This window comes from Streptopelia decaocto (genome assembly GCF_964273445.1).
Source record: "Streptopelia decaocto genome assembly, chromosome: 8".
Taxonomy (NCBI): domain Eukaryota; kingdom Metazoa; phylum Chordata; class Aves; order Columbiformes; family Columbidae; genus Streptopelia; species Streptopelia decaocto.
Window position 1 is genome coordinate 8,430,657 of NC_138662.1, and position 18,664 is coordinate 8,449,320.

The 18,664-nt window shown below is 35.8% G+C and overlaps 1 protein-coding gene across 1 annotated transcript in view; it reads left to right on the forward strand.

The window, feature by feature from the left end:
• CACNA2D3 (calcium voltage-gated channel auxiliary subunit alpha2delta 3) overlaps positions 1–18,664 on the forward strand; it is a gene marked incomplete at its 5' end in the record, with an annotated part of 433,227 nt that overhangs the window by 386,793 nt on the left and 27,770 nt on the right. The window contains 4 exons of the mRNA XM_082060048.1: positions 2,459–2,520; positions 3,153–3,197; positions 8,998–9,060; positions 12,702–12,772. Of these exons, the coding sequence (XP_081916174.1) occupies positions 2,459–2,520; positions 3,153–3,197; positions 8,998–9,060; positions 12,702–12,772 (241 nt within the window). The remainder of the gene's footprint in view (positions 1–2,458; positions 2,521–3,152; positions 3,198–8,997; positions 9,061–12,701; positions 12,773–18,664) is intronic.

Here is an 18,664-nt window from a genome sequence, read left to right on the forward strand (position 1 = left end):
ATTCCTATTTGGAACTGTGCAAGGAACAAAATGTAAAGAAACTAAACTGGTGAGATTAAATCTCATGTTAAGATACAACTCTTTGAAGAAAATGTCTATTGTTGCTTTCAGCATACCATGGTTATAGGACCTGTGTTTTCTCCTCCTGTCCTGCAACATAGGTACAAATCACAGAATCATTTAGGTTGGAAAAGACCCTTAAGATCATCGAGTCCAACTGTCATGTAGCACTTCATTACTGAATAACAAATGAAAGAATTACAAAACTCTAATTGAGGAAATATTTCACAAAGGAAATATAATAGGTAATCTCTTGTGTGCTATGCTTAAAATTTTGCCACTATGACATTGTCTTATCTTGACTGGAGTATACTAAGTTTAAGATACATTTCTGTTGTACCTCAGAGGTTAGTGATACAGCTCTTCTGAAAGTTAGGTAGAGAAATAAACTGATTTTTTTTTAATAAGTAAGTAAGACAGTAACTAAATTAATAATGCTGGATTCATGGGAATCTGCTCTAGTGGGAGTAAGCCCACTATTTCTTACTGTCTTTTATTTCCCCTCACAGTCTGTCGAAGAAAACATCAAAATTCTTAGAGCTAATACCATGAAAACAGAACTGCAGCTGCCTGCCTCCTCTCATCTTCATGAAGTGCATCTTCATTAGTCCTATTTCAATTCTCTTTATATTACAGCATTCCATTGTACAACTCATTAAAACATGCACATGGGATCTTTTACAGATGAGCTTTGTCATAATTATCTTGTTAATGTTTAAGAATCTCTTTCATGTGGTAAGGACTTTATACCAGACATGAGAAAACCTTCAGTAAATATTCACTTTCTTTTTGTTTAAGGAAGATTCTGGGCTGTGTTTAGCACTTTTCTATAAAACGTTTACACTTAAATCTTAGAATCATAAGATCATTTAGATTGGGAAGGATCTCCTGAGGTCATCTAGTCCAACATCCTGCTCAAATTTGTAGATGCACATAACTTCATTATGGCACAACAATAGTTTTAATTCTTCCTTAATGTTTATTCCACTTTTGTTGATAGTTTGAAAGAACAAAAATAATGCTTAATCAAAAGTTGCTTTGACAGGTGCTTTAAAAAGGCCAGCCATGGCATATCAAATCATCTCTAAATTATGGAGACTTATCACTGAAGTGTGGACAGCAGGATGACCATGAGCCAGCACTGTGCCCTTGTGGCCAGGAAGGCCAATGGCATCCTGGGGTGTATTAGAAGGAGGGTGGTTAGTAGGTCAGAGAGGTTCTCCTCCCCCTCTACTCTGCCCTGGTGAGACTACACCTGGAATATTGTGTCCAGTTCTGGGCCCTCAGTTCCAGAAGGACACGGAACTGATGGAGAGAGTCCAGCGCAGGGCAACAAAGATGATCAAGGGAGTGGAGCTTCTCCCTTATGAGGAAAGGCTGAGGGAGCTGGGTCTCTTTAGCCTGGAGGAGACTGAGGGGTGACCTCATTAATGTTTATAAATATGTAAAGAGTGAGTGTCAGGAGGATGGAGCCAGGCTCTTCTCGGTGACAACCAGGTTCCACTTAAATTTGAGAAGGAACTTCTTCTCAGTGAGGGTGACAGAGCACTGGAACAGGCTGCCCAGGGGGGTTGTGGAGTCTGCTACTCTGGAGACATTCAAAACCCACCTGGACGCCTTCCTGTGTAACCTCATCTGGGTGTTCCTGCTCCGGCAGGGGGATTGGACTAGATGATCTTTCGAGGTCCCTTCCAATCCCTAACATTCTGTGATTCTGTAATGGAATTTATTGTATTTTAATATATTGATATGGCTCTGTACCAGTATTTTGTAGTTTAGATTTACTAAGGTAGTGAAAAATACTGAGGTAATGAAAAATATATAATTTAAACCAGGGATATCTTGATGAATCATGCTTAAAAACAAATACAATTTATTATCATTATTGTCCTTTATTAAAAAAAAATAAAATAAAACCTGTCACAGTTTTCAGATAATTTCATTTGACATAATTGCACATAATGCTCTTAATTTCAGTTTTTTAAAGTTTTTGATGTTTGAAATAGGCTTCTTGCATCCCACTGATAATTCATGGATGATACACGGATCAAATAACAAATGATGACTTGAAATGTTAACCAACATTTTAACATAGTTTCAGCACATCTTCATGTAGTTGTGAGCAGTTTGCGCTTCTCTTATGTTAGTTATGGAGATATATGTTATTTGAATAGTGTTTGCCTTGTGTATTCTTCACATTATATTAGCAATATTTTCATGTTTAACGAAGCTGTAAATTATCTAAAATGTGACTGTGTGATGTCTTCAAGTTAATTATTTGTGGTTTGTTATTTTTTGGGCTTACTTTCCATTTTTATTTTAGGTCTCTTTTTCTCCTGATTAAAATTCCTTTGAAATATTATTTAAAATTAACACAGTGTTTTTGTGTGTTTCCCAGCTGTAGGTATCCAGATGAAACTTGAATTTTTCCAGAGGAAATTTTGGACTGCAAGCAGACAGGTATATTTTAAATTGAAATTTTCTTTGTCATAGAATCCACAAGAGCTTTCCAACTCTTCATGTGATTATATGCATATTTTCTAACATTCAGTAAGTGAAGTATCATATAGATTAATTAACAAAACTAGATTACAGAATCTTGCTTGGCATTTATGGTCTTCAATAAACTGTACCTAAAATGTTCAAGATATAGAGTTTGTGGTCATTGAAGAGGATAATCATGTACTTTCTAAGGATTAGGAGATGCCATCCCTAATTTGGGAATAGATTGGATCTGTACTGTTTCAGAGACTAACCCTTAAAATGCAGGTCCTAACCCTCCTCTTTTGGAAAATCATGTATTTGTTCCTACAAATGGTCTTCAAGCTTCCAACACAGGGGGGAGATGAAGGTGTTTAAAACAGTTGAAATTGTTGCCATGTGAATGTACCCTTTCTCTGCGGACAGGAGCAGAACAGGATCAGTGAATTTAAAACTTTCCTAGTCATTTTTAGAACAATTTCTGTCACGTGAAAAAGTAATCAATATCAGCTTATTTTTAATTGTGTTCATGTTTAATTTTAGAAAGTCATAGTTTGTAATCATCAAAGTAGAAATTAAATTATTTTATCATTTTTTTATATTCTCTCTAGTGTGCATCTCTCGATGGCAGATGTGCGATAAGTTGTGATGATGAAGTAAGTATGTAACAGATTTTATCCCATTTATATCTCTACTACAATAGAACCTAAAGCTGATAATAATGTACAGTGAGATATTTAAACTAAATTAATCTCCTGGTGTAAATTGAAATAATTTTCTATGATATTATACTGTTTAGATAGTGAGGTTGACAATACTGCATAGATTCATTGTGATGACTTGTGCTTTGTGAATCTAACTTTGGAAACCATTTGAAGATGTTCTAAGGCAATTTTTTACTACTCTTTTGTTTGTTTTAGAAGCTAATCTTTCAAGTTCATGCTAGAATTAGATGTGAATTCAGAGTTCAATCTAGGCAGCACTAATACATAAATAGCACTTCAGAAATTTTTTCAAAAAAGAGTAAATTCAATTAATTTGACTTACTGAACTTGCCAAAGTAGCTTTTTATGTAATTTACTTTGGTAGATAAAAATAGTGGGTTTGATATCTTATGAATAGATCTTTGCAAAGAGTTTGACATACCATATGATATTTTGGTTAAGCAACCAATGTACTACAGGTTAAATTAATTAAAACATGCATGACAAAGCACAGACCACAATGGATAGGAATTAGGCAAACAAGGTTCTACAAAATCAGAGTTGGATTTGAGATATTGTATTATCTAGTTTTTATTAGTGACTTAAAAAATATTACTGATAACATGTGTGTTGTCTCTAAGCTGAATGAATGGTGTGGAGGGATCTGGATCATCTGATAATCTGTGCTTGAACAAACTATATGAATTATGATAAAATGTAAACTCATACATCTGGAAATAAACACTGCAGGCAGTATTTGTATGATACTTTTAATAAAGTGGCCAGAAGAATTGCTTCAAAACATACATAAAAGTCAAGACCCTGTTTGGTTCTGTAATTCATGCCTATGCAATGTTTTTGCGATCTTTTTTAAAATATGATAGCGTGTTTTTTATAGAGTTAAAAACTTTTAATACAGTTTTATTCCATGTTTTATTCATGCTTTGTTGTTTTCCGGAAAGCTGGTATCTGTATCACCAAGAGTCAGCAGACAGTGCAGCGTTAGTTTTTACAACCCTTTCAACAAAGCGTAACTTATAGTACTCACAGCAAACCATGAAAACCTGAGCAGTTACCCCCACCATTGTAGACTCTGGTGTTTCAACAATGCCTTTTCGTCTCTTTTTCTCTGAAGCCTTTTCTTCTGAGTATCTTCAAGTTCTCAAAAGTTTGTGTTGCTACTTTTTACAATAGGGACCTGCATACATTATTTGTGGTATTCCAAGGTCTTCTGTCTTCTCTGCTGTCTCATCTTTCTTACAGTCTTGCCCTACCGGTCACTCTCTGACAGTCACAGCATTTGAAATAGACTCCCACCTCTTATCACAGAGGTGCTGCTTGCCCTGTGTTAATGTATTTCAAGTTTTCCAAGTTTGTTCAGGACATTAAAAAAATAACAATAATAGTTGCATAAAGTATTGTGTTATGTTTCCTGTAGTGAAAGTTAACAGAGTTGGGATTTCCTGAGGATAGGTAATTCAAAACTTTAAATAACTGTGGTAAAAAAAATGTTCACCAATGTGTTTGAGAAGTGCTTTCTAACATTCACCATTATTGTACTGGAGATTTAGTTGTTTAAGGCAAAAAAAAAAGTTATTTCATTTTTTTGTTACTTTTGTGTAAATTAATTTACAAGTTTAAAAGGTACATCATCATTCCTAGCAAACTCACTTCTAGGATTCTACTTCACAACCTCATATACTGTGACATTGAAATGTGTTTTATTGAAAAGTGAGTCCATGACATAGGTGCAGTGGTAATCTTTTAAAAAATACGTGTCTGCTCTATATGAGACTTGGATTATGAAAAACATTCCAGAGAGAAAGGCAGAACTTAAAACATCAGCAATTGTAAGAGTGGAACACTAACTTCTTCAGCATACCAAATCAGCAAAACTTACAAGAAACTATAATTCATCTATTAGGACTCTGGGATCTAATAGTTCGAAGATAGCGATAGTAATAAATCATAGAACATAAAATTTGCAGTGAGCCAAAACACAAAGGCCTGATGATCATGCCATCTTTGGCAATGAAATGGACCATATGAGTCAACATATCTCTTGCATTTCTAGCTATAACAACATACAGACTCTTCCATTTGAAGCTTGTATCATTTAAGTAATTTTTTTCCAAATATGAAGTAATGAAAAACAAACTAGATTCCATCTAGGTGTGCATGAAAGTGCTTACTGAGCCCAAATTCCAGGCTGTCATTTGCATATTAACCAATGTTAAGGTGAGTCCATAACATTTATTACCCCATTCTCATAACAGTGATCAAGCATCTATTGAAAAAGATCTATAGAATAGATCTGTTAATTACCTAAGTTTTGTGGCCTGGCTTTACTGTAGCTTGCTATAGACTTAGCATGTAAGCTTTACCCTGAATTACTTACAGTAGCTTTAAATATTTTAGTCAGTGAGTTTCCAGTCACTACCAAACAACTTGAGGAGGTAGGCTGGGTAGAGTTAGAGTGCTGTATAAAATCTCCTCCTTGTTTAGCCTCAGCTGCCAAGCTTTTTGGGATTAAAAACTAGGCAGAGATGACTTATTTTATTTGGAATAGTTTTTGTGATAGAATAGTAATATTATGTAATTTATTGTCTTAAACACGTTCTATGCTGCAAAGTGTCCAACTACTTCATCAAAACAAGCATAATATCATTACTGAAAAATGATTTTGGTCTGTCCTTACTAAGGAGCAAGTACACACTGCTAAAGGTTCCAAGAGGGTACAGCTAGAAACAATCCACTCTCCTCTTTATCACATTGGCAGTTAATAATACTAGTCATATACTTTCCTAAATATTAATGCAGAACTTCTTTTGCTATTATATCCACATGCAAAGAAAATGCAGTTTCTCAGCTACTTTCACTTGATACCAGCAGGAGCCATGTAAGAATATGGAGATATTTAGTAATGGTGTGAACCTTGGTGATTTTGATTCCAAACTTTTATTTTCAATCACAGAATATACTGTTGATAGGACTCAATCAAATGTCCCAGCTCCTCTGTTGAGTCTGTTAACTTTCGCAGCTGTCTTTTCTCAATGGCAAGAAAATATCTGCTAACAGTTATGGTGTAAATTAAAGTATTTATAAGTTTTAAGACATGAATGCAAATAGATTGGCACAATAGTCATACAGAGAATTAGTTTATCCTTTGTTTTTTGTTTTTTTCCTTTGAGAGCTTTGAATTTACTCATTTCTTCTTGTCTTCTTGATGTCTCACTTTTTATTTTAATGTTCTGTTTTCTTTCTTTTTTGTTTTTGCTTTCTTAACCGATATTACATTCCATTACTGTTATTATATATTTGAGCTGTGAAAAATACATAGAGAAACTGAACTGGATCAAAGCTACTGTAATTCAAATGTATTCTCAGACCTCAGTCAACATTCTTGCTGTGTTTATTCTGGAGTTCATGCCTACTCTGTTTTACAAGCTCAGGGACTACCCAGCTATGGAACTTTCCCCTTGAAATCTGAAGTTCACTGATCTTGAACCTTTGGGCAAACCTGTGCATAGTTCATTTCCAATACCTGTGAAACCTTGTGAATTAAACCTCTTTCACACAGCTCTAGTGTATGCAAATGCTATTATCCCATGCAATAATCTTGTATCTGAAATCATCCATTTGAGATCTGCTAACCAATTGGAAGTGCACCCCACTGTCCTTTGTCAGTGCTAAGTTTAATTTACAAACTGTTTCCTTAATGTAGTGCTAATATTGAAAGTTATTTATCTTGCTGGCAAGTAGGTGTATGAATGGTCCTGAATGAAAATTTTTCCCTTGTTAATGTTTCTTAAACAGATTGAGATAGAAACCCTGTTATCTTCACATTCCTCAAAAAAGATACAGATTCCTCTTATTGTGTTATGCTTGTTTCCAATAATAATGCTAAAATGTTAGTATCTTTTCAAATTCTGAACAATGCTAGTGAGTGACTATGGCTTAGAAATTTGAGACATGGCCACTAGTTATCGAACCGAGGCAGTGTTTTCCCAGCTGCATATAATCCATAAACTATGAAATTAAGCCTACACTCTTTCTTGTCCAGCATAACTACTTTTATTTATTTTCTGCACTGTGGAGAAATATTGTTTCTAAAGCACTATCTTTAGATATGTTTCATGCATGAGGACTGAAAATATGTATCCTCAAAAGAGCTCTGTATTGATTTAGCTCCTCTCCTAATAAAGTTAGTGGGAGGTTTATGATTGACTTTGGGGAGAGCAGTGTTCTGGCATTACAGTCTGCTTCTGAAATTCCACCTTTCACAAAGCATTGAGGTTAAGTATCTGCCTCTTCCGAATGCATTAGCTCTCCTCGATTCTTTGCCAGCATCGTCGGCTTTTCACATTGTGTTTGCCAATTTTTGGCTTTCTAGCAGATCAAAGGTTGGAAACGGGTTGTTTCAACTTCATTTTTGGTGAGTTTTCTGTCACTGGGGGTGCCTGTAGTTTAGGTTCTTCTATTAGAATGAAAATCATGACTTTGTGTTAGGGAACGATGTTCATCCCAAACTTTTGCCTGATTGGGGCTTCTTGGCCTTTTTAAAAATTAAACTTCAAGCCATAATTTCTGCAATTCTCTGCTCTTCTTCAGCCCCACAGAACAGTACTGATACATCACCAGAATGAGAATCAGACACCTCTGGGCATCTCATGAAAAATCACAACATCATGCACACCTACTATGCCACAGAACTGCTTTCCTCTCTATAACTGCAGAGATTTTGCTAGATTTGCAGAGTGTGGCAGAAAACATATTTTGTCTTCTCTCTGTGCAGTCCATTTGCAGGAGGAAAGATTTTGAATTAAAACTAAAGCCATGATGATTCCTATATTGGAAGACATCCTACATTTTTTTACACAAATGCTACAGAAAATTCAAAAAACAGTTACAAAATGTTTGCTGATTTAGACCAACAATAGAAATATGTTAAAGGTTTAACGCTGAGGTAGGTATTTAGCAATACTGAAGAGAAACAGTTATATCACGGTTTGAGTAGAACCTTATGTTTAAATTCTGAAGCACAGTAATTAAAACTTTGCCTGTAGCAAGTAATTCGCTTGAGGTTAAAACAGTGCATGCAGCTATGGAGAGAAGCACTGATTTGAGTTTACCTTGTTTTATACAGTTTGTATGTCTGACCTACGAAAAGCTAACAGTTGTACCTCTAAATCCAGTTCCCAATTAAAAACACAATTTGAAACGTTTTAGGAGACCTGTGGGGCCTGTTTTACAGAAGTTTCTGGTCCCATCCCCCAATGAACAAATTAAAAAATATTACCTGATCCCCTGTTGGTCCTCCAGGCTGACACTGTGTTTTCATTAATACATCATTAGGGTAATGACATTGTGCTGATGTTTTTCCCCAAACACAGGAGAAGCCATCAGGAGCAACAAAGTCCTGTGCCTTTGGAAATGGAGTTATAAGGAAAACTTACGGATTATAAAAACATTGACCTTGTTATTTTCTTTTTTTTTTTTTAATAATAATTATATCTCCTCCCTTTCTGTGCACATCTTTGGGAGTTTTTTGCATTAATCAAATGCATAAAAATTAAATAAGAAAACATCCTATAAGTTGAGAATACATTCACTTAGAAGTTATGTAAGCCATTATAACATCCTGAAGGCTTTACACATTTAGAAGTCACTTGGAATTAGAGTAAATTAAGTAATTAACTTTTTGCTATATCATAAAATAAACAAATGAAAATTGTATTATATTATTTTTCAGGCAATCAACTGTTATCTAATAGATAACAATGGGTTTATTTTAGTGTCTGAAGACTATGGACAGGTAAGTGAAAGATTTTTATTTAATCTTCTCATATAACTCATATAACTTATTTATCTAAACTTACCTATTTTTTAAGTAGGCCACTATCTTAAAATGTTAAGGAATTAGTAACATAAAATTAAAACAAAATCCATCAACATAGAATGCTGGGGCAGGCTCTCCTCTGAAACTCATAAATGTTCTCTTAAAGGGCTTTTCTTTGCTGCAGAGTTGTCTGTCTTCCATAAACATTTTTACCCCAAGGAAAAATATTCCCTGTGACATTTTTGCCACATGGAAGGGCTGGGGAGGGAGGGAGGACTCTGGGGACACAGAGCTTTTATGTTCAAACTTGAGATAATGAAATTTTACGGAGCTGTTAGCTAAGGAGTTTGTTTTCTGAAGTGCATTACAGTCATTGAAGGATTAAAACTAAGCACTCAGCATCACAACAGAGAGGACAAGGATTGTGATTAATAAGATAAGTCAAAACATTAATTTTCTTTGACTTTATGGAAAAAAATACTGGAAAAATGAATATATAATTGGTCAATCCTGGGAACCTTACGAAGAAACCACCACCATTTTCCTTAACTTTTGTCTGAAAACTGCTGGGATGGTGCCCCAGTTATGCCAGCATTGTATGAAGTTGAATTTCTTTTATGTGTTGGGATTGTGAATAGAAATACCCATACTCCTACTTAGCCTTCTGGTGAATTAAATTTGATATGACTGGGCTGGTTACTGAGAAACAGCTATTGGAAAGAGCTTCGGGTGACTTGGAAGAGTGACTGAAGAGGAGATAAAAACTTTAAGTGAATAGCAAAAAAGAAGCGAAGCTGAGCTTTACTTTTAATTTACAAGCTCTAATTATCGCAACTTTATATCTGACAATTCTGAAAGTAAAAAGAGACAGATACTTTTCACCTTTGCACAGCACAAAAGTAATTGCAGGTTTCCTTGTGATCCCTCTCCTGCTCCATTTTGGTTGAGACTTTGAAAAGTTTATTAGCAACTAATGTACAAGGGAAATACAATTTTTTCTGAAACTATTATCCTTCTGATGGGTATTAGAGCATTAACTGTTAAGCATGCTGGACTGTCTCATGTGGTAGTCATTCTTCATGATGTCTTCTTATATACAAATCTGAGCACTAAAATGGCTAACTTTGTTTTACTTTATTAAATTTATTGCTTCCATCCCTTTGCAATGTCAGTCATGTTCTGAATATAGTTCCAGGATGCACACATAAAATAACATGAACTAAAAATGCTTAAATATTAACTACATTATGTTAGAAGCAGCTGTTTGTTTTGGGTTTTTTTTTCCCCTGTATCTATTGAATCTCTATTTTCTACTTAGCTGAGCAATGACCTAAAAAAACAAATTCATTGTAGAATATAATCTTGTTACATTTGAAACATTTTTGTCTCATTATTCCCCCTGTTGTTGTTATTATTCACAGATACTAAACTGTGATTTGTGTAACTGATTTGCTAGTTGGTAGCAAACCACTACACCCACTACAACCACTAAATATGATTTGGAAGAGGTTTTTCCCTTTGGTATGTTACCTGATACTAGCTACTACATATTCCTGTGAAGAATATAGTGATAATATGAACAACTGTTGGACCAGAACTAGGCTAGAAATGTGTTACGACCTAGTTTTTAATTTCTTTGAAGAGATGTTGATTCCTACTTATGGATTCATAAAACATCCAGCATATGTGAGTCCAAAGGTTCTGCTTGCGCTACTCTTTCCTGGGTGCTGGGGGAAAACCAGCAAGAATCACATGGTGCTGATGGAAGGTCAGGAAATAGCCACTGGCAATATCTGCAGATTCTTGCTCCTATGCCACTGCTTCTTAAAACACATAAGGAGGAAACCTTCTTACCATTTCATGGAACAAGACAAATGGGTGGTTCTGCCCTACCTGGCATACCTGGTTCTGCCATATTCAGCACTGGTAGCTCCTTAAAAATATTTATGTGTTTAACTGCTGTTCAGCTCAACCATTAATTATGACAGATCTAAGCCTAAGATGAATAACAAAGTTGTCTCCATATTTTTATAATGCTAGAGTAATATGATGTTAATTATATTGTGATATCTTTATTTATTTTATATGTGTATGTACATGTACACTCTATATATATTGGGGATAGGGAAAGGAGTAGGGAAGTGGGATGAAGCGTTATCAATTGCTCACCTGTCTGGGATTGCTTCTGCACTATGGACTTTCCAAAAATGACCCGAACTGCTCCAAGAATCCTGTTCAGCATAGTGTAATTCTTCACCTGAATTGCAACTAAATTCTAATGTATTAAAAATATATATATATATATATATGTATCATCTGGATGTTACTGCTTTGAGGGAGAACTAGCATTTACAAATGGAGCTTTTGTGGAGAGAACTGTCACTAAAATGTCTTTATAAGACTGAAGCACAACTTGATAAATCAGGTTTATTGCTATCTAAGGTTATACTAGTCATTTATGGTTTGTGCTTTTTGACATTGACTGCCTCTCCAATGGTTAGGATGATCTTTCTTCATCAGTCAGCTAAGGGCTATTGAAGCTAGTATTTTTAGTCATATAAACTACAAATGTTCCTCTTGTTTCTAGGAGACTTTATACACCCACATGTTTTGGAAAATGTTCCAAGTTTCCCCTAAGTAAAAAAAAAAAAAAGCAATACTTGCTTTTTAGGTGGAGGAATGCCTTTTTGCCTTTTTTGGCTAGGGCTGTAACTTTTCTGCCTGTGAGCTCCCAGGTGCATACTTGAGGTCAGCTAAGTTCCTTGTAATGGAATTGGGGTTTAGTTCATACAAAACCTATGGAATCCATGCAATCTGAGAGTGTAGTGCCCTTTCCCCCCCATAAATTGTGGGATTTCTCCCTTTAAACAATGCAGAGAACATACCCAATCCTGCTGGGAGTTGAGGCTCTAAAATAAAAAATGGCTTCCCAAGCTAGAAAAATGCTGTACATGCAAGATTTTCCAATGCCATATGAATGGCTGTGGATGATGGAGTCACTTCCATATTACATACCATAGTCATAACATGAATGTTTGTTTTCTCAACAGAGATTTATTTTTATTAGTCCACATTTACTGAACAAGGAAAAAATGAGTAATTCATCAGGCTGAGTGGTTTTAAGTATTAAATGACTCTGAATGGAGTTAAAATTTATAGGATTGATGAAATGTACTGTTCCAGCTCCTTAAACAGGTCATGCAGGAATTATAAACAATGCTTTTTTATGAATGTTTATGAAATCCTCTCACAACCTGTTTATATTTTTTTTTTTTTAAGTCATATTTTAATCACAAGGCTTTGTGATCAGATTAGTGTATTTTCTTTACAAGCTTTAGGTTTGGATTGCTTTTATTTCTGATATTAGATGTTATATAATGTACCTCAATATATTGTATAAGCTCTCACATCTGCTCAGGGGTAATAATGTAATCCCTGTAACTTGCCATGACTGTGAAGTCCTCTTCAGTTTTTATGTAGCGGTAGTCCTGAAAACCTATCTATGTAACTGTCAAAGCCACTCTTGTCAGATCCTAGAATATGCCACTTTAAATTGCATCCTGCGTTGTTTTGCATTTATCTAACTTTTGGTAGTTTCTTGCATTTTCCCCTTACAGACTGGTTACTTTTTTGGGGAGGTTGAAGGGGCTGTGATGAACAAGTTACTTACAATGGGCTCCTTTAAGAGGTAAGAATTAACTTGACTTTTTATCTTTTAAAAAATGTTGCAAAAACAAAATAAAACAAACCCACAGTCACATAAAAGATGGTCAAGACTGGCAGTGTGGCTGGATTCTCATGATACCGCTTTTCCATATGATCTGAGTGTAACTCAATGCCATGAATGCAGAATGTCAAGAATATTGGAGACAGCTGATAGTGCGTTTCTTGTTAAAAGAACAGTTTATTTGACTTTGATGTTAAAACTGTTCACCTCTCCTGTTCCTGCTGGGCTCAAGTGGGGACGGGATTGGGCCATATCTACTACTGAACAATTTTAAATGGCTCTAAAGCAAATCATTGATGCAACATTAAACATTTTGACCTGTAAAAAGTTGGAGATTGCTCAAACTAGACAATGGAAAATGCCCAACTGTTAAAGGGACAGAGTTCTACAAGTAGTTCATTTTCATTCGCATGCTGACTCACCATTGAACGTTGGTGTGACTATTGACCTGATCTTACTATCATGATGACAATAAAAACTAACAGTGATTTTATGTGTCATCCTTTGAAATAAATTGTGCATCCTGGGGAAGTGAGAAAGGTCTTTTCGCTTTAACCTGTACCACAACACTGGAGTCTCCATGGCTTTCACGCAGCCTGAGAACTGTTCCTTACCTCTTTGTCCTCTCCTAGCATGAAAGAAGTGCAGACTATCTATATTATACTTTTCCCTTTTATTTTCCTGTGCATTTATAATATTTAAAAAAAAGACACATCACTGGTCCCATCAACTGCTGAATTTAGTTATTAGTGAGGGTGTATATAGGGGCTCTCAAAACAGATAGTTTTCGTGCTTCCTTGGTAAACCAACTCTCCTAAAGGCAGAAAGCTTTCCATGCTGCCTCTGCACATTGTAGCTGAATACCACTCCCAGTAAATGAGTGACCTGAAATGGAAAGATCTAGCACTCACTGAATCATCCCAAGTTTTTGAGGGTGGCAACCTTCTTGTGTTTAGCACTACATTCTTAACATATGCTGTAAAAGGAAGTGAAGTAATTCATATGTATAGAATGGGTTCTACAATGAGAAGATCTGTTTATACAAGAAATGGAGCATTTCATTAGATGCAAACAAAAACATACAGTCAAATTCAAGGGATAATGCTTTAATTTGTCCCAATTTGTTTTGTCCTGCCTAGCAAAGCATTTCAAACAGAATATCTACTGAACAATTGATGGTGGTAGGTACCACCATTGAGAAAAGAAAGGCTGCATGGCTCAAGCATTCCATCTAAATGGCAGTGAGTGCCAGTTTGGCATCGATCGTTGGCTTATGATTTTGCTGGTCTAGAGCTCTGACGGAGTTAAAGATAATGAAGTCACTAGATGAGTGCAACTGAGCCGCATGCTAAAGAAAATGTAAACACAATGAGCCAATTATTTAAGCACAATAAACTGTCCACTGCCAATCAGTTAAAAATGGGACAGAATCAAAGTGGTGTAATTGCACTAAATGAGCCACCTGCTGTACAGCAGATAGCTCTGTGCAGCAACAACAAAAAAGCCAAGCCCGAACTCTCTATGAGCTGTGCTAGGTGAGGCCTTTAAAATAAATTATTCCAGCAATATGAAGAAGAAATCTTTGCTGGCTTTCATGAAAAGTACCCAGACACATTTACCATATTTTTAAGATTATTAATTTGTTTGCGTGGAGTTGTGTTTTGCTTTTCCAAAATCTATTTTCTATGGAATAAGAAGAAAAATTTTAAAAACCACTGAATTGATGCAGTGGCAAAACCTGTTAGCAATACTGTTTCCCTGAGAGCACAACAATATAGATATTGCATGCATTACGCTTGTCATTACTACTCTTACTATGGAGACTAAATCAGAGAGCAAGCGCTGTTCATTAGCATTTCATTCTCACAATATCCAGAGCCATCCTTCTTGCAGTTTGCTTCATATATGGCACCTACCATCTAGCAGGTGAATTACATAACTTTGCCATGTTTGATCTGTTCTGGCTCCTTTTCATTTAGATTAGAAGTAGAAGGTTCTATGATTCCTGATCTTCACTGCAGAAGAGTTTAGTAACATCTGCAGTGACCGTGGGCATGGAAAGTCTTCCTTTTGCACAGTAACCTGAATGGCACTGCAGATATGTGCTACCGCCTCGCTGATTCATGCCAGCTTTCAGGCTCCCTCTCCACAAAAAGAATGAAATAAGTCTTTGTGCATTCTCTCAACTACCACTAATTTGGAGGGATATAGAAGTTCTTTTTAGGATTGAGCTGGAAGTGTTAAACAAAAGAGGGTTGTTTGCTGCTGACTGTATTTCTTTTCAACCTGCAGCAGGATGAAATTCAATTTTTGTGTTCGCTGTTTATTTTTTAAAGTGAGCCTAAATACCGTCTTCCCACCTCAATTTCTTTATACTCAGTACTTCTTTTGAATAATGTGTTCATATGTATGTATGTATATTTTCTTAGTTTATGGGGTTTATATTTAGGGAGAAAAATTATCTCAGTGCTTCCACAGCAACGTGACATGTTCTATGATTTCATTTAGCAAAATGATGTTTATCTTATACCTTGAATGTTGCACACAGTTAAATAATTTAAATATAATTTAAATTCATAATTAAATAGATTAGGATGTGCTTATGGAAAAGTATATGCTTCATGTAACTTAGGAAAAAGTTTCTTTATAGTTTCCTCAGCACTTTGTTTACATAAAAACAGTGGAAGAAGTAGATTCAGCTTCTCAAAGCATGAAAATAGAAAAAACACCACATTAACCTCAGAAAAATTAAGGGCTATCGGAGCAATCAGATCCCCAAAGGAATGAACTTAGTAAATCTATAAGAGAAAATTAAATATCTCTTGACTTCAAAACACTTTCATCCTTTCCAGCAGGAGGAAAACTAAGCAATTCTGCAGGATAAATACGGAAGCAGCAGCATTTCCTCTTAACAGTTCTGTTTCCACCAGGCACACTCTTGGCCTCTGAAGAAGAATCTATGCTTTGGTATTTAATCATGTTGTCAGGATATACAAATGAAATGGTACACCCCTGGATTCCATCTTTCCCAGATGCTAAAGCTCACTCTAATAGGTTCTTGTTTCTTCAAGAGTTTCTCTTGTTTCTCAGTTTTTCTTGCTCTGTTTCTTTATCTCTGCTCCCCAGTGAATAACACGTGTTGCCTTTGCCCTTACGGCACGGTATGGCCTCAATCCTTCACCTATGTTCTCCAAATGTGTGCACATAGAGGCAGACTTTCATCTCTCTGTCTTGATTTGCTTTATAAGCAAAACCTAGCAAGTGTTTTGCCTCCAGGTTATAAAATTATTAAATAAATCAGAACTCTTTACTAAGCTACTTGCAAAGAGCAGAACATTCCTAAAACCAAACCATGAAAACAAGAACTAATTGCTCACCAACAGGACACTAATGCCACTGAGGCTGCAGAGCCTCCAAATGAAGGGTATTTTTCAGTTTAGTTTAGGCCACTCTTTCTTATTTAAGCATTCGTTTTAATAAGATATTCTTGAATGTTTGATGAAGGTGTTAAATGGACACATACTTTAAAACTGTGTTTACTTTCATGTGGATTTTTACAGTCATTGGTTTGACCTTCTATTAATTTGGCAGTGTTTCTGAATGTAGATGTGCACTTTGGAGAAGATCAGTGACAGACTGAAGGAACAATTCGAACTGGAGTTAGTGGAATTTGCAACTGGACAAATGCAACTGTGATGTAGCAGTTCTTATATTATAAAGAGTTTTGCTGTCTTTAGTGATGATTTATTTAGTAAAAGAAAAAGTAAGCTCAAAATAGGGTAGCATAAATGCCACAAAAATAGTCAGGTAGATGAATAGGCATGTTTTGTATGGGCAGGCAGAAGACATTCAAGGTAGGGAAATGAGCAGACTGTTTCCAATAATTATCTTCTATATTAGCTGTCATGTGCACTGCAGAGCATGTATGAGGCCTGCACCCTTGATCTTGAATTTCTAAATGAATAGTATGTAATTGTACTTCCCTGGAGAATGATATTCCATTTTCTTCAAAAAAAGATCTGTCAGAAAGGCAATATTATAGCAGACTGTCTAGTACGGGTTTAGAACTAGGTACAAAAGAACCAAATAATATGTCACTTCTTCCTTGTCATGACCAACAAGAAGAGCCATGTTCTGCTGTGTTGTTTTTTGTTTACTTTTGTGTAGTTTTTTGTGGGTTTTTTTTTTGTTTGGTTTGTTGGGGTTTTTTTTGTTTGTTTGGTTGGTTGGTTGGTTTGGTTTGGTTCATTTTCATTTACCAGATGTATATCTGGTACCTGTGCTCTAAAACTCCCGCACTGCTGCGTGGTATGTTTTCTGCTCATCTTTTGTCCATGTGACATCTAAAATTAATGTCTTAAAACTGAGCATGGACATTGTTAGAGTTTATATATCTGTAGATATTACCACTAATTTAATGCAGTGTATTAGTATATGGGAAACGTTTTGCCTGCTTAAGAGGAAACACGGGCATGTATGCTATGGAAATCAGTTGTCATTCTGTAAGATAGAAGTACAGGTTGAGTTATTGTTTGTATACATGTTATGCTTTGGATCACCTTGGCAATTGGGAATAGCTGAATAATAAATGCAAAGATATGTGGTGACAAGTTTATTTTGTCAAAATGCTGTAATTTATTTTTATGCTTTTCATTGATTTTCTTAGTGGTGAAAGGAATTAGTCTGACAGCTTCTGATACTAATAATCTGTCTGACAATGAAGGTGACAGAACCAGAGCAGCAACAGCATGAGATTTCTTACAGTGTCCTGCTATGTCCTCACAAGGACCCTTTCTAGACTTTAGACACTAGTTTCCTCTTCATACCATTCAACACTGTCCCTCCTTACCTTCCTTGTGAGAATGTAAGACAGGCTGCATATCTTGTGTCTGAGTTAACAAACATCTTTCCACCAAAAGAGAGCTGTAGTCACCATTAATTTTTATGTAGACTGCTGAGTAAAGAATAGTTTCCATAATTAGGGCTTCCTGTGTTATTGATTTCCTTTGCTTGGTTCTTTGGAGCACTTCTTCCTTTTCTTTTCTTTCTATCGACTTGACATTTACTCTACTCGAACAAGCTCCCCAGGGAGATAGTCACAATCCCAAGCCTGTCAGTATTCAAGAAGAGACAAGACAATGCCCTCAGACACATGGTGTGAACTGTGGAGTTATCATATGCAGGGACAGGAGCTGGACTCGATGATCCTTGTGGCTCCCTTCCAACTCAGGACGTTCTGTGATTCCATAGTTACAAGCTTATTATTCCCACACATTATATGAAAACCCCCAAATCTTGAACTGGTGACAAAACATTTGAAATTTTATGCATTGAAGTTCTTTCAGCTGTTATAATTGTCAGTGATTCTATTTTACGCTACCAAGTAGAAATCCATCGGTGTGCTGAAAATCTATCTGAAAGCAACAGAGTTTCTGGTTTTGTAGCCTGTGCTGCTGGTAGATCTTAAAAGTTTAATTTTCTTGAACCAGATTCATACTCAGTTATATGTAGATTGCAAAGTACAAGACTGGAATTTACTATAGCAGAAAATTTTCACTAAAATGTGTTTGGCCCCAGAAGTTATATATGATGGAGGTGCACACTTAGTTTTTGGTAAGTTACTTTCCATTTGTTAAAGATGATTGCACATTGTTAATGTTTGTTCTATGACTGATGTTAAAAACAAATGCTCTGTAGACTTCAGTGACCAGGTGTGGAAATATGGGCAGTTAACAGCAGGGTAATGTCATAAAGTATCAAGCACATTATCTGTAGCAAGAGCAAAGCTCTCCTGTGAGGAGCTGTCATGCATAGCATGGACTTGGGCATCTAGATGGACTTAAAATTAGATCA